At 33.3% G+C, this 16,128-nt stretch overlaps 1 protein-coding gene across 1 annotated transcript; it reads right to left on the bottom strand.

Annotated features, from left to right (window-relative positions):
* Positions 1-7,500: 7,500 nt before the first annotated feature.
* Positions 7,501-15,074, bottom strand: LOC21404529. The gene is made up of 3 exons (XM_024175165.1): positions 14,829-15,074; positions 10,287-10,787; positions 7,501-8,288 (listed from the first exon to the last, which is right to left on the bottom strand). Exons 1-3 carry the CDS (start codon positions 14,920-14,922, stop codon positions 7,693-7,695), a joined length of 1,191 nt encoding a protein of 396 aa, XP_024030933.1. The 5' UTR covers positions 14,923-15,074; the 3' UTR covers positions 7,501-7,692.
* Between the last annotated feature and the right edge of the window lie 1,054 nt (positions 15,075-16,128).

The raw sequence follows: 16,128 nt of genomic DNA, 5'->3' as shown, positions 1-16,128 counted from the left end.
CGTGGAACTCATTTGTGGGAGCATTACCATTGTTTTTACACGAGATTTGAAATTCTGTGTATCCACACTCTTTATGCTCGTCATCATCGGTGTAGCATGGGAAACTTATTAATTGACCGCCACCAATTTTTGCAATATTGGTAAAGTAGGTTTTGTAGAGCCAACAAAATTAATTAATAATAAAAAGAGCGATAAGATAGTAATAGATATTATGAGTCTGTTTAATTTACTGATTTGAATTTTTAATTTGAGTTAAGATGTGATTTTATGTGAGAATTTTTTACTGTAATAAAAAAAAAATTAGATGTGACTGTTTTTTAAAATTTTTTACTGTAACAAAATTTAAATTAATGAAATGAACGGTTCTTATAAGTAGTGATAGGAGATGAAAGAAGAGGTTTGCCATTTGATTTGTGATGAATATTGTAAGTGATAATATTGTTGCGGAGACTAATTAGTGATGATATTGTTATGAATCAACTCTAATGCATCAGCAACTATTTATAATGGGTATGAAGGTAAGCAAAGACGCAAGTGATTATAAATTTGAGAGTTGATTCGAGGATGGAATGCTGTAAGCGATTACACATTCTACAAAGTGAGATAACCAAGACCATTTCAAAAACAAATATTTTTTAAAAAATAGCAAAAAAGGAAAAAATGACAAAGTGCTTACTAAAATGGGCTGCCCATCCATATCCCTAATTGGCCAACCTATCCTAACTCATAAATGAGTTCATATGGCCGATCTGATAACGACTAAAAAAAAATTGTCCCATTGGACTGATTGGGCATAGAATTGGTCTTTTTATAGGCCAGCCCAGCCCACAACTATTGTGGGATAAAAGATAATAGTTTAGACCGGGTCGGGTTGACCCATTTTTACATCTCTCTGAGATCATCAAGACCATTTTAGTAAGTATCAAAAAATGTTGAGACCTTCTTTAGGAACGAAACTATGGACCCATCAAATAAAAAGATATAGGGTTGTTTTTTTGGAGTGTAATTTGAGTGTAGTTTTTGAGTTGAATTTGAGTTATAACTTGAGTTTAAGTTGTGCTTGAACAAAGTTGAGTAAAGTTGAATAAAGTTGAAACTTAAAAGAATGTGAACTTGAATAAAATTAGAACTCGAGTTGTTTTTTTTTTTTTTAATTTTTTAAACAAAAGAACATGCTATACTTATTTGAATGTTAAGAAAATGACCAATTCCTCAACAGTAGAATTAGGCCGAGGAGGATTTGGTAGAATATACAAAGGGGAGTTAAATGATGGCACTCTTGCTGCAGTCAAGGTATTAGGAGTTTTTCCTTAATATTTCTTTTAGTCCGTTGTGATAAGAGCACAAAATGATCTACCTCCTATCAGTTGATAAAGAATGACATTAAACTTAATTATTTGGAATATGGTGAAAGGACATACGAGGAAAAGAGTGAAGAATTATTATCTTAAACCGCAATAGCTCTTCTTTAAGATGAGCAGATTATGGTGAAACTCTCTTTACTACAGGCTTGTTTGGTTCACACCTAGATGTCGGCAACTTCGTAGCAAGATGTAATAGATTATTACCTTTTTCATTTTCTTACAATTTTATAGAATTTTGAATTGACCCCATCTCATATTCTGTCTTGAAGATATGCTCATGACGCCTTTCAATGCTAATATAAAATATTTTATTTATTCTCATCTCTCTTTTTTTTTTTCTTTCCAAATCAGTTACAGAACCGAATTAACAACCTTGACTAAGAGCTCATAGTTTCCTAATTTTGTAGCTTCTGTCACAAAGTTATTTGATGGCCTTCAAACAATACCCAAGATATCATCGAAATTTCTTCTTGAAATTTGCTCTAGAAGTTGCTTTATAATAGAGTCAAAGCAGGTTGCTAGAGCTTGTAGGCCGAGCCTCCTCATTCTGCTATGCTCGGTGGTCTAAAGCACGGTTCAACTGCGGTGTGTAATGTGATGCTGAATTGCCCATTAAGGGCTGACTCCGCCAGGCAAGAGGACCACTACTGTGATGTAACTAATGATCAGTGGACTCTTCTTGCTCTATTACTGAGACTGACCCACCTGCTAAGAGGGTGGTAGAGGCATTTTAAAAGGATATTGGGGAACATACAACTTCACTCATGCATCCTTTGGTTGTGAGCCCCGCCTAGAGTGAGACACTAAGGGAAGGGCGTAGCGTTAAATCTGCATCGCAGCTTGTAGAGGACTTTTGGAATAAGAATCTGTGCCATGGTTCGTGACTCGCTACAGTGTTTTCTCTCACAAAAAAACACATAAACTGAGAATGATTCTAAATCATAATTCTGAATCTATAAACTAAACGTTTTCTGTGATCGCGCAATCACATTGTCTTATGTAGTGTTCCTGCAATCTTAGTCCACTTCAGTCTTCTCACATATAGCATGGGGGAAAAAGTTCATGAAAGGATACCTGTGCAAGGATGTTGTTCAACAACTTATTTCCCAATAACGCATTTAATTAATTTAAATAAAACATAAATTAATTTACTTTGCATATTTTAGTAGATATTTTATCATTTACCCATCTGCATATTTCAGTGGATACATAAGAAAAGGATCACCAACAATGATATTTGTCATCACTGACGTTTGTTTCTTATATTCGTCTATGATTTTGAATCATGATTCATAGTTCTCTACAGTGTTTTCTCTAAAAAAAATACACGTAAAACAAAAATAATTTTGAATCATGATTCTAAATACATAAACTAAACGTAAATCTACGTGTCATTAAAAATTTCTTGTCGCTAAAAGTGGAAAAGAAAAAACTTGTTGCTAAAAACAAAAAATTAACCAGAAACACTATTAGACCTAGGAAGCTAAAAAACAAGTTTTAAAAAGCTCTCCTAAATAGGGCCCATTGTAGGTGTAGAATCCAAAACAAAGTAAGTCCATGGTGAAGCTCTAATTTTTAGTAAAGCACGATGTCTCCATTAGGTAAATTCTCGCCCTCTAACTCGACTTTAACTAAAGCTCAAGATTCTCGGCCTCCATTGAGTGTCTTGTAATGGCCAAACTAGGTCGCCACAGGGTTAGATTTGACTAGGATTAAGACTAGTAGGCCTCATAGTGAATTGCAAAATCTCAACTGACGGTCAAAATTCTCAACCTTCCTCGAATGCCTTTGTTGTAGTCATCTTTTTTAATGGTGAGATCAAATCCGATAGAATACGGCTAGGCCAAAGGCCAATGAATCCTATGAATTGTACCTCACGTGAGGCTGGTGAACATCACGAATGACCATGAAGCCAAGCCTCATACGAGTTTGTCACAATCAATTCGTGTATTGTAAAAAAGTTAGGAAAATGAATTTATGTTTAACTTTTTACTCGGGAAATAATATACTTATAAAGAAAATGCTAATTATGATAAGTGGTGATGATTGTCATTAGTTGTTTTTAACTCATTAGATATGGACGTATAGGACTACTTGGGTTGCTACATCATAATTTGTTGGTTTTAAAGAGACGTACAAAATGTAAATTTATAATTGAATGAAAAGTATGTTCATAAAATCTAAATTTTCAAGTTGTTAATTGAGAAAATCTCTCAAAATAGAGTAGATGTAAGAAATATTGGATTTTGTCACCAAAAAACTCACTCCATTAGGGTAAAAATAAGATATATACACTGCTTGTTAACAAAATAATTTGTATAATAAATTTTAGGTTGTAATTGTTATATCGATAGACAAGTAGAATAGTTTCTTTTTCTTTTTCATAGGGATGTTCACGGATTGGAATCCGCGGATTAGAGGTGAATTCGTTTCCGATCCAAAATTTTTGGATTGAAAAAATCTCAATCCGTGTCCGATCCAAAACCTTTTTAAATTGGCGGATTGGATTCACATATTCTACGGATTTTATGGATTAGATTCATGGATTCCACGAATTATGACATTTAAAATTATAAATTGATAAACATTGATACAAAATAAACACAACATGAATTCTTCATCATTTATCACAACTCAAAGTCTCAAAATTTCAACATCCATAACTCAAATAAACATAGCATAACTATAACATAAACTTGTTCAACCAAGTCTAAATTGTTACAACCCAATTAAGGATGACAAAAAAAAAAAAAAAAGAGTTTATGTTATAATTATGATATGACTGAATCAAAAAATAATCATATGTATTACAGATTTTTTTTATAAAAAAAATAGAAAACTAAACTTAAAAATTAAAAGAAATATATATATATATATAAATACATATCAATTATATATATATACATATCAATTATATATATATATATAATAGGTTTCGGATTCGCGGATTTTACGGATTAAAAAGTGCTTAATCCGTAATCCGATTTAAAATTTTCAGATTGAGAAAATTTTAATTCGTGTCCAATTCAAAACCTTTTTCAATCCAATATAAAATTTCAGATTTGATTGGATTTTATGGATCAATTGAATTGACGGATTCCATAAACACTCCTAATTTTTCGTGTCACGTTTGGTGCTATGCTATGCTTGTTAATTAAAGGTTAAAATAAAAGTTAAATGTAACCATTTAGTTGAACGTGTGCTTATAAATTTCCTAAGAAAATTCCTCCATGTTAAAAAGGTTGACCATTTAATATGAGATTTGAGCCCACCTTTTTCTTATGATGTCCATTCCATTCTACCCGGAACTTAATTAATATAACTCTTTGGATTCGAGGCCGAAGTATTTTACCGTGCCAACTCACTTACTAATGTCTTCGAAGAACAAACATATTCATGTTACACTTTAAAAAAAATTGCGTCATCCATGTTTTAATCGATACATGACATACAAAAAGACGACAACATCCATAGGATTAATGAAGATATTATGGTGAATTAGAATAGTTAGTTCTAGAGTGGGGAGGGAATTTAAAAAAGAAATAATTGAAACTTGGGGTGAAGGCCCCGTTCATTTCGCTGATTCGAGTTTAGAATTCGAGTTTTGCTACAGTAAAAAGCTCTCACAAACAATCACATCTAACTTTTTTGTTACAGTAAAAAGCTCTCACATAAAATCACATCTCAACTCGAATTAAAAACTCGAATCAGTGAACTAAACGGGCCCATTTATAACCTTTTTCATATCAAATATATATATACATATAAATAGTGCTGAAACTTTGGACGGGCCGCCCGCGACCGCCCGAAAAGCCCGAATTTTTGCCCGAACCCGAGCCCAAGCCGCCTGAGAAATTTGGGCCACCCGCCCCAGCCCGAATTTCACCTTGAACGGGCCGCGGGCTTGTATTAGGCGGCCCGAGCCCACCCAAATTGTCCGAATTATTTAAACTTTTTTTTTTAATATTAAGTTATTTTGTGTTAAAATTTATATATATATATATATATATATTATAATTTGAAATTTGAAATGAACACACGAACTATATAAAAAAATTATTTCTTTATTAATTTTAAAATTTGTAATTCATGACTGCCTCGTTAAAAACCTTAACAAGAAAAACCCAATTGGGATAAAAACTTGGCAAGGAAAAAAGAGTGCAATCATTTTGTGACGAATTACAAATTTTACAAACTTACAAAGTTATACAATTACAGATCCCAATCCTTAATGCAAACCAAGGCTTCAATCAACATTGAGTGACTGGTCTTTTAAAATAGAGATCATCAAATAGCGATGAAGTTATTAAACCAAACCAATCATTGAGTGACTTTTGATAAATTATCAATTTACTTTGGTATGCAAGTAGAAAGTTATTTTGATATAGAGTCACAAAGAGAGTGAAGAAAGTTGAAGAAAAAAGAGGATAATTAAGAGGATGAGGAGAGATTGTGAACAGAAAAATAGATAAAGATAGAAAGAAGAGTGATATAGAATAGAAAAACACGAGTATCTATAAGAACAAAACCGGCATTATATAGAAACAACACTTTTTAAAAATAAAAAACAATAAAAACGTGATGGCAATGTGTTTCTTTCCTTGTGTATATTGTTTTTTGATGAATCATTTTATCATGTGATTGATTATAAAAAAGGGTCAAGAATGTGAAAACTGAAATATTAAACTGCTAAAATAGGAATTTGCTCTTTCTATTAAGGAATTGTGTGTTTACCTTAATTAAAAAGTTAAAAATTTAAATAACAAATATGGGCATTGGGTCTAGTGGTATGATTCTTGCTTTAGGTGTGAGAGGTCTCGAGTTCAATTCTCAGAATGCCCCAATTTGTAGCAACTAAAATTTTTGGGCGGTTTTGGGCAAATCGGGCAACTCTTCGGGCAAAATTTAAGTTTTCGGGCTTATTTTCGGGTCGGGCGGGTCGGGCATAGTTGGAAAATTCAAAAAAATTTTGGCCGACGGCAGTATAGGGCGGTTAGACGGCGGCGGGCAAGAGAGTTAGTGTCAAATTCGGGCTGCCCGAGTCTGAACCCGAAAATCTAGCTTGGGCGGGCGGAAAATGAGCTTGCCCACCCGAGCCCGAAAAAATTCGAGCTTCGGGCAGCCCGCCGACCCGAACTTCCAACACTGCATATAAATGTCATGTACTCTCCTCCCTCAGTGACGAAGCTCAAATGCCATCAATGCGAAAACGACGCCTAATTCAGTTTTCGTGACGACATAAGAACGTCAGCGAGGAATGAGATTGAAGCATCACCAAGATCAAGCCTCACTGCTGTGAGGTGTTGCAAACTTCATGACAACGACGACGACTTCGGTGGCTATTGGACTGCATAACATACGCACCCATGATTAAAAAACATAGAACGACAGGCCTCAACTTTGCAAATAGACACCCATTAACCCTCAAAGAAGGCAGCTGATCACCTCACGAACTTTGCCACCAAAACTTCGCGAAGCTTCAAGACAATAAGTCCTGGTTGCGATGTAATTTTAGAAATTTGATTTTCTTTATTTAAAGAAAGGTAATTTACAAAAAATCTTTTTAAATACGTCATTTCCCTGAATTATTATTATTATTATTATTTTTTATTATTATTTTTTTCAAAAAGGCCATTCACTACAATTGTTAAATATATTTGTGAGCTAAATCAAACTCATTTCAAGATTTGTTTCCTCTAAGACGGAGCCCACTTCAAAGGCCTCAAGGAAGGACAATCTTATCGTTGACCAAATTACTTCACTAAAGTGTAATACTCTAGAAATCAAATTGAACTCGATTACATTTGAGCTTTACAAGCAACATAATATGAAGATAGAAGGCTATCTTGGCGGTGAAAAAGGAAAAGTGAAAACTAAGTTTGACATATTCATCGCCTCTTATAGCTCAAATCGATCCAACTTTCACGTAAAACAAACTAAAAAATCACAACTCTCCATAAAGCGCCAAGTATGAAAAAGTTGGAAACTTTACACATAATAAAAAATAAGAGGAAATCTTTGCCTATGAGAAGCACAAAGAATTCCTTATCTTTAGGTTAATTCCCATTTCTTCTTCTCGCAAATCCCATTACCAATTAATCAATGTCTTAATCATCACGAAAAAATTGAAGCAAAGTTGGCAAAAACAAGATGCTGATCATATATTTCATTTCATAGCAAAGATTATAACATCAAAGATGACATACAACACGGAACTAAGGAAGGTGGTCTTATACCAACACTACCATTCCACCCCACAACTAACAAACAGTAGGCTATATATATTTATATAAACTTTCTAACCAGCAAAAAAAAAAAAAAAAAAATCTTAAACCAAAACCAAAACAAGCACCCAAATGGCAACCACTATTCTTAACCCCAAACCTCCAATCCCGTTCCTATGAGAGCTAGAGAACCACACTCTAACATCATCAATGACCGGGCCACACAACGAGCTCATGTCGTCGCTCCTCGTGTTGTAGTAAATGCTGTAGAACGCGACCCTAGTCCTCTCCGCCTTGGCGGTGAAATTGAGGCTAGTGGTGTGGAACGTGGAGTTGGAATCCGGCGTGTAATGGATGTTCTGTGCTTGGTCCCCTGCAAAGGCCATGACCGCGAGCGGCTGCTTGCACTTGTCACCCGCGTGGCCCAAATCAAAGGTTAGGGTGTAGAGCTTGTTCGGCGAGGTCTCGACCATTTGAGAGATAATGCCTTCCTTGCCAGAGAGCAACTCAATGGCTCGCTTGCCTTCGGGGACGCTGTAATGGTAGGAATCAATGTACCTCACGGCCCTGTTGGATTCTACATTCCAGCCTGGTAATGAGGATATTTCTTCGTCTAGGTTGGTGGGAAGCAATACGCCAAGCGACACGTTTTTGGGAACCCATGGACCTTCTTCAAAATTGCCATTAAGAACAGCATTGTCTGCATTAGGAAAAATGGAGAAAATTTTGTGGCGTTACTTGTGCACAATTCTATGGGAAAGTGCATACCACAAATTCTACCAATTAATTTCAACTAAAGTCAATATTTTCATTATGCAAATAAAACCCCCCATAAACCGCGCAAACATCAGACGAAAAAAAAAAAGGATAAAAAGATAAAAAGTCCAATTACTTTAGTGGGATTCGTGAGTAAACGATAGAAAGTCCAAATTGAGAAGACAAGGGTAGAAAATAAACAAGAGGCCAGGCAGCTGGTCAAGACCGTCCAACTATTTTATTATTTACTTTTCGGATTAAGAGCCTTGAAGTTGAGCCCACATAGGAAACATATCCTGATCTCTTCAGACGACAAAACTCACGCCGTGGATCCCTTAAAAAGATCAACAAGCATAGAAAAAAGAAAAAAAACTATGAACCCACTCCAAGAAAAAAAGAAAAAAAAGGGTATTACTCTGGTCCCGGTGTTTGAATAGCAGGAAAGTTAAGTGAAATTATGCAGGAAGAAACTGAAAGAAAATATTTTCAGTTTATGTAAAGATCCGTTCTTTTCACAATTCGACTTGAAAATTTTCAAAATTAACACATTTGTCTTCTTGGTACAATTTTAATTAAATCTAACATTTACAATAACCCATTATAGGCGGGGAGGGAGGCAATGAAGGATTATGGGGCTTAAAGCCTGCTCCCCTCAACTTTTCATTCTCTATATTTTTTTATATATATTTCTATTAAATTAAGATATAGCACCCACAAAAATATTAAAAAATTTTATTTTATGAGAGATTTTTTAATACGCTTGACGTACGAATAGGTCAAGTTAAAACTAATCATTAAATCTACTTATATGTTAACATATCAGAGAAGATCTCTACAAATAAAGAAACTTCACTTTGAACCAAACTCCAATTATATCTACAAGATCTTCTCCTAAGTAATAGCTTGAATTGTTTATTAAAGTAACTTTATTTATTTATTTTCTCTTATTTTTTTATTTATTTTTTTCTTTATTTTTTTCACTAGTGTACAAATGTGTATGCGAATGTTAAATTTCACATCATAAGAGTTTTACATAAGAAAAATATATCATCCTAATACAATATTAATTTGACATGATTGTAATATATTCATAATATTTATTCCTTTTATTTTGCCCATAATCCTATTTAGTTTGCTTTAACTTTTTATGCAAAAAAATTAAATTTTTATTGAATGTGTTATGTTTTAGTGAACAGTTTTGGCATCGAAAAGTATTGGATCTTTACGCAGAAAATGGTCGAGAAAAATAAAAAATGTAAATCAATCAATTTAAAAAATGTATATCAATCAATTTAAGAATGACTATAAAATTTAATGGGAGACGAACCGATGAATCACCATTTACTTTTTCTACATCGAGAAAGACATCTTTAATAGCCTCGATAATAAAATTATTATGCAACATTTTAAGAAATGATCAAAACACACAGAGAACAATAGAAGAATTTATAATTATTAATTTTTTCTAAATATTGTCACTCTGATTACAGTGTATCCTACCACAACACTTAAGGCCCATTTGTTTCATATATTAAACTCAAATTATTATTATGCTATATTGTTTTTTTTCTCAAAAAAAAATTGAACCTTAGAATTAAGAATCATAATTTGAATATACTTTTTAAATGGAGACTTCTATACAATTGGACATTGACGGATTGTTTTACATTGATTATTTTTAATTACGGATAATTTAAGCACAGAATTATAAAGCACTGTACAATGGTAATCAATAAAACACAAGATTTTAGTTATGTTATATCACATGCGCGCAATTTTTAAAATCTACAATTCATATTTAGTGGGACATTAAGAACTAAACCATGCAGTAAGTATACTCTAATCTATATATCACAAAAATCTTGTAGAAAAACAATAAACAAAAGCATTAAAAAAATATAAAATAAAATGAGAAGAAAGAGAAGAGCTTAAATTTTTTTACCTTTGGGTTGATCAGGAGAAAAGAGCTTCTTGATAGCAATATCATCAATGATGGGCCCACAGGTGGGGTCATCCTCCATGCCAGGATTCCTGAAGGCCAAAGTCACCTTGTCCGACTCGGCGTCGAAAGCAACGGCGTATGGGTCCCACCCTTGCACGTTGTACAGCGTCTGCAGGTCGATGGTCTGCGACGCGGCCCCCACCGACACGTTCAGCGACTCCAGCTGCGCGCACGTGCGGGCCGCGCTGAACGTCACGGAGTAGATTGACCCCTTCTCCACCGTCAGATCTTGGCTGATCTCTGCGTCGTTTCCCAATCTCACCGCGTGCCTACCCTGTGGTACGATGAGGATCATCCCACCCTGTTTCTGCCCCGATTCCACGAGCTCAACGGTGCCGTGTAGTTTCCAGTTTGGGATCGTCGTTGGCCCATCTGTTACGGCGTCCTCGCTTGGGAACCCGCCCAATGGGCTTGTCTCAAAGTCTCCGTTCGGTATTGGGCCTGCAACAGGGCCCAAAAAGAAAACATACTCCATATAAGTTGTACCGTATAATATGTAATGGAGCCAGCAAGAAAGAAACCATGTACTTACCACTACTTAAAGTACAGTTGAAAAATGGAACGATTATTTTATTTGTTTTTTCTTTGCCAAAGCATTTGTGCAAACAGGTACAACAAGCCATGTAAATTTCTCCAAATAAATAAATAAATAAGCCATGTAATCACAACAATTGTCCAAATGAAAGAATTGACAATAACAATTAATTACAAATAGTTTGAACGATTATTTTATTTGTTTTTTCTTTGCCAAAGCATTTGTGCAAACAGGTATAACAAGCCATGTAAATTTCTCCAAATAAATAAATAAATAAGCCATGTAATCACACCAATTGTCCAAATGAAAGAATTGACAATAACAATTAATTACAAATAGTTTGTTTTATTAGTGAACTAAAACTAAATGCAAGAATTTCACATCTTAACCTTATAGTAAAAGTGCTTCAATGCAATTACAAGAATTATAGAGCATGGCCGAACATTTTCTAAGAACTTTATTCTTAAAAAACTTTTTCTTAGTTATATGAATAGAAATTATTCATTTATTTATTGCTAGACTAGACATGAGAAAGAGTTTATTTATTGGTAGTAGAAGTGGTGGATACAATTCCCTATCAAAAGCAGTTTTCGTATGAAAAATATTTTGGGAATTGGGTTTACATGCATCGATTTTCTGTTAATTAAGTCGCCTATCAATACAGCGAATGAAAACCACCGTGCCAATCACGTGTACTGAAGTAATGACATGCATACTTTTGCATTAAAAAAAGGGTGTAGTGAAGTATTTATCAGAAAATCGGCACACATTTTCCATTCATTTAAGCATTTAATGCCTACACAAATGCTTTTTTTTTTTTTTTTTGGCAATGTAACTTAACAGCCTTCAACTGAATGTGTCTACTATTCATTCGTATTGGTGTGCACTGTGCAACTCGGAAAAAATACAAAATAAAAAGTTCATAAATTTGAACAGAAAGTATCAGAAATTTGAGAAAATATTATAATAAAAACGTTCAAACTACAAATAAATAGGCCACAGATGTTCAATATCACACGCGAGTTACATCATTATTATCAGTACTATTTTTAGAGTTTAGTCCAAGCTCATTAGTATTTTTACTGGTGATTAGCAGCAATACACCAATCACACAACTTTAATTTGGAGGAAAAAAAAACAAATAAATCAGCAATTATATTTCAGTCTTCCCAAAAATTGCAAGAAAATGTTTCACAACTCGTGTGGATAAACCTTATCCATCATGCATTGCCCTCAAAACATAGAAATAACGAAAATCACACACACAAAAAAAGGGCAATGGGAGAAATAGATAAATACGGTAGGAAAAAATTTCAGACCAGAGGAAAAAGTAAGCAGACAAATAAAGAAAGAGATTGACAGGGTTCATAATAAGAGATCATGTGGGTGACCACATTCTCGCATTCTTCGATCCTAAACGACAAAAGATAGCCAGATTTGTTCGAGAAATAAGACGCGTCTAATCCAACAAACATGAGCCCGATTGGACGGGTCTCCGCGTGGGCCCTACTTCACATGCTGACCCACATTTTTTAATTTTTTAATTTTTTTAATTTTAACTTTTCTTCTCTACTTTGACTAACAAGAGAAAAGTGGATTTTACAGTGTGTCCTTTACGGACACGGGCTAGCTGGAAATGGGTATAATAACCAACAAAAGGACAATAATAGAATATTTTAGGGGTTAGTGTCCTTTGCCGAAAGGACATTGGCCTTTCATCAAATTAGAGAGGAAATATATAAAGGAACTGTTGATCTGGCGGGAAATTTGTTACAGTCATAACGTCTCATCTTTACCTAAATCTTTGAATATGGCGAAAAAGTACTTTACCTAGGGGCCCAATACTTGGCTTTCTACCAAAAAGGAAAAGAAGAAAAGAAAAGAATAGCTATAATCGATGAGAGGGGATTGGGAAAAGCACTTTTTTCCTTTCATATTTGTTTGTTCTAAGACCTGTTCTTGGACCAAATACAATTTGATAGATGAAAATGAAAAACACATGTAAGAGTAAGACCACAAAACCAAAAGCCTGAAATGCCTAATAAGAGTTTGCTTGAAAAAAAAAAGGAAGAAAAAATTACTTTTCGAGTAAAAAGAACATCAAATGAACTGTCATGCAAGCAGAAGAAATTCACTCGAGGTTCAAATAGAACCACATACACTTTGGTCACAATTACTTGATCATGATTAAAAGTAAAGGCAATATTCAAAGAGAAAAAGAAAAACATAAGAAAAATCTAAGATACTTGCGATTTTTTTTTTTTTGAAGGTAAATAAATACTTGCGATTTGTGAGTTAAAAAAAAAAATGGTTTTTTTAAATAAAGTTTATACACAGAGCAAGTTTGGAGCTTTATACCTTACCTATATCAAAAATTTATGTTGTACCATGTACACTAAATAATGAATAAAAAACAACAATCTCAATCATTGAAAAATAAAATTTCAGTTATAATAATATATACAAGTATTTAACGCCTTAAAAAAAGTTATAGAACAGTTTAAGACTTACGTTTGATTGGAAGATTCAAACTATGTGATTCGAACTATTTTCGATTTACGTGAATTTTTTGTGAGAAAAAATATTGTAACGAACCATGAATCATGATTTAAATCAGGAAACGAATCCCTCTACCAAACATTCTCTGTTTAAGTACACCCACAGACCACAGTAGGAGTTTAAGAAACAAAACGGGCCGTCTGAAATTCTGAATAGAGTTGTTAATAAATGACGGATCAAGATTTCATAGACCCATCAGGGTTTTGTGGGCTCTCTTTGAACAACAAGACATTAATATTCACTATTTTTTTAGGACAGGAATTACTATTTACTATTTAATTATCTGAAAAGAAATATCACAATCCATCAAAAAGAAGAGAAAATTCAGTCCACAAGATTTTTTTTTTCTTTTCTAAAAAATAACAAAATCCAACTTGGCTCAACTAGAGTAAAGAATAAACAAGTTTACCATGAACCACATGATGGCAGTGGGCCTCATAGCCTTGAAGTTTTCGAGAAGTCAGAACTCATCGAAATACACTCACCAAATAGAGAATTTGATTCAAATTCGTTAATTTCACAAATTTAAATTTTTAATTTTAAATTTTTATAATTAAAATTTTTAAAAAAATATTATATTTAATTTTTATATTATAATTAAAAATTTTTAAAAAATATTACATATTAATTTAAATTAAAAATTTAAAAGACATGATTTTTTTTCTCCGCCATTATTGTGTTGGACAACAAGCTACAATTGAAAAAAAAAACAAAAAAAATAAAATAAAATATGCTTTTAAAGACACATTGAGACCGCATTTATTTCATAATTTATTTTACCAATTTAAATTTGATTATAGTAAAAAAATTTTAAAAATAATCACATTTAATTTTTTATTTTTAAAATTTTTTTATTAAAATAAAATTTTTTTATATAAAATTACATCTTAATTAAAATTAAAAATTTAAATTAACAAATTAAAAGTATCCTATAAACCATGATTTCTGTTTCTTGGGTTGCCAAATACAATGCAAAGAAATTAGTTTTAAACTTGCAAAGATTTTAATACATCTCGGAAGAAGCATAAAGTGGAAATCGCCGATGGAAGTGCGAAATCCCCTCTGAAAATGCCATTCCTTTATGCCATAATAACATAGCATTGCACAAAAAAACATGATACCAACAAAGATGATGAGATGACATAACATGAAAACAAAACAAAAAAAATCGGAAGTTTGCAATGCACATATTGTTCATCAGATCTCAAACATTCACCAAACAAAGAAAAAAAAAAAAAAAAGAAGCGCACCAAAAAGAGAAACAATTTTGAAGGGATAAATTGAAGCAAACTAGCAAAGAAACACTAATAAATGTTCTCAAACACAAAACAAGAAAATTGCAAAACCAGAAAATAATAAAGATGGAGAGAAAGCAAAGAGAGCTTTACCGTCTTCTAATAATGCAAGAGTATTAGTGGCCAAATGAGCAAACAAAAGCATAAAAAGCGAGAACCCCTTGGTATTTGTTGAGCTCCGAACCATCTTTGTAGCTCCTCTCTCTCTCTCTCTCTCTCTCTCCTCCCTTTCTCTCTCTAGCTCTGTTCTTCAAAGAGTTGCTGCGAGTAAAGAGTTTTATTGTGGACAGAGGAAAGAGGGCAGTGAGTGAGCAGCAAGAGTGTCCTTTTATCCAAAAGATTCCACTTCGCTCGTCTTTACTCGATTAACTTGTGAGTCGCAATTATTATATTCTAATCAAAGTTACTTTAATAAGATTAATTTGACAAAAAATAAAAGGGCCAAAAAAAAAAAGGCTCATGCTTGTGTTCCCACTTCTACCAAAGCGTTTCCATTAGTACAGCTATCTTTTTTTGAGCTTCTTTTCTTTTTTAGTTTCCGTTATTTAAGAACCATGGTCTCAAAGTGGGCCCTACCCACCGCCGTTTCATGATGTTGTGACCCCTTGTCAATTATAATTTTGCTCCTTCGGTGTATAATTGCATTACAGCAGGGACAAATAAATATTGAATAGATATTTTTCTTTTACCAAACAACAGTATATGCATTATTCTAATCTTTCTTTTTTTTGGTCGACTATGTACTAGAATCGTGTTTCATTCATTCCTGGAGGAAACTGCATATACAAAAACATTTTTAACCTAAACAAACGCTTCTTACCATTTCGCACATTTCACAACAAGACAGTGTCGAGTTTCAAGAGAAAAGAGAAGGCAGTAGTGAGAACACTGCAATAAGTCGGCACTGGGACAATGCAAATGTCGCTGCGCCGACCCGGATTTGATAATTGATTAAATTGAGATGTTGTCGCAGGTACCAATACACCATGGGAGCTCTGCGGCTAAGTACGCGCCTTCTAAGAAAGCTTGAGTTGGGGCTCATGGTTACACTTTGAACGCGCGTTCGGTTTCACGGTAGCCTGTGACATTGATACGTCTTTCTAGTTGTTAAATTTAATTAAAATCACGTTTAAAAATAATAATAAATAAAATTATAAAAAATAAGATAAATATTTTTTTAAATTATATAAGTATTAATTTTTTCTCATTATTATTCATTAATATCTTTTTAATTAATATTTTATTAATTAAAAGAGTATTAATTTAAAATAAATAATAAAAATTTAGATCTAATAAGTTGAGTGATTTTCTCATAGAACTGAACTGATCTTACTTAATGCATATTGAACATGTAGTAAGGCCCGAGTCCAATTAATGTCTTGTGATGTGGTCT

This window comes from Morus notabilis, unplaced genomic scaffold, assembly GCF_000414095.1.
Source record: "Morus notabilis unplaced genomic scaffold, ASM41409v2 Scaffold336, whole genome shotgun sequence".
In the NCBI taxonomy this organism is placed as follows: Eukaryota; Viridiplantae; Streptophyta; class Magnoliopsida; order Rosales; family Moraceae; genus Morus; species Morus notabilis.
Note: the sequence above shows the minus strand (reverse complement) of the source record. Positions and strands in the feature narration are given on the sequence as shown.

Coding starts and splice junctions, on each gene's coding strand:
- LOC21404529 (XM_024175165.1), bottom strand. CDS start 14,922: ATGGTTCGGAGCTCAACAAATACCAAGGGGTTCTCGCTTTTTATGCTT. Junction 10,788..14,828: donor TCTTGCATTATTAGAAGACG/GTAAAGCTCTCT, acceptor GCCCTGTTGCAG/GCCCAATACCGAACGGAGAC. Junction 8,289..10,286: donor TTCTCCTGATCAACCCAAAG/GTAAAAAAATTT, acceptor TTCCTAATGCAG/ACAATGCTGTTCTTAATGGC.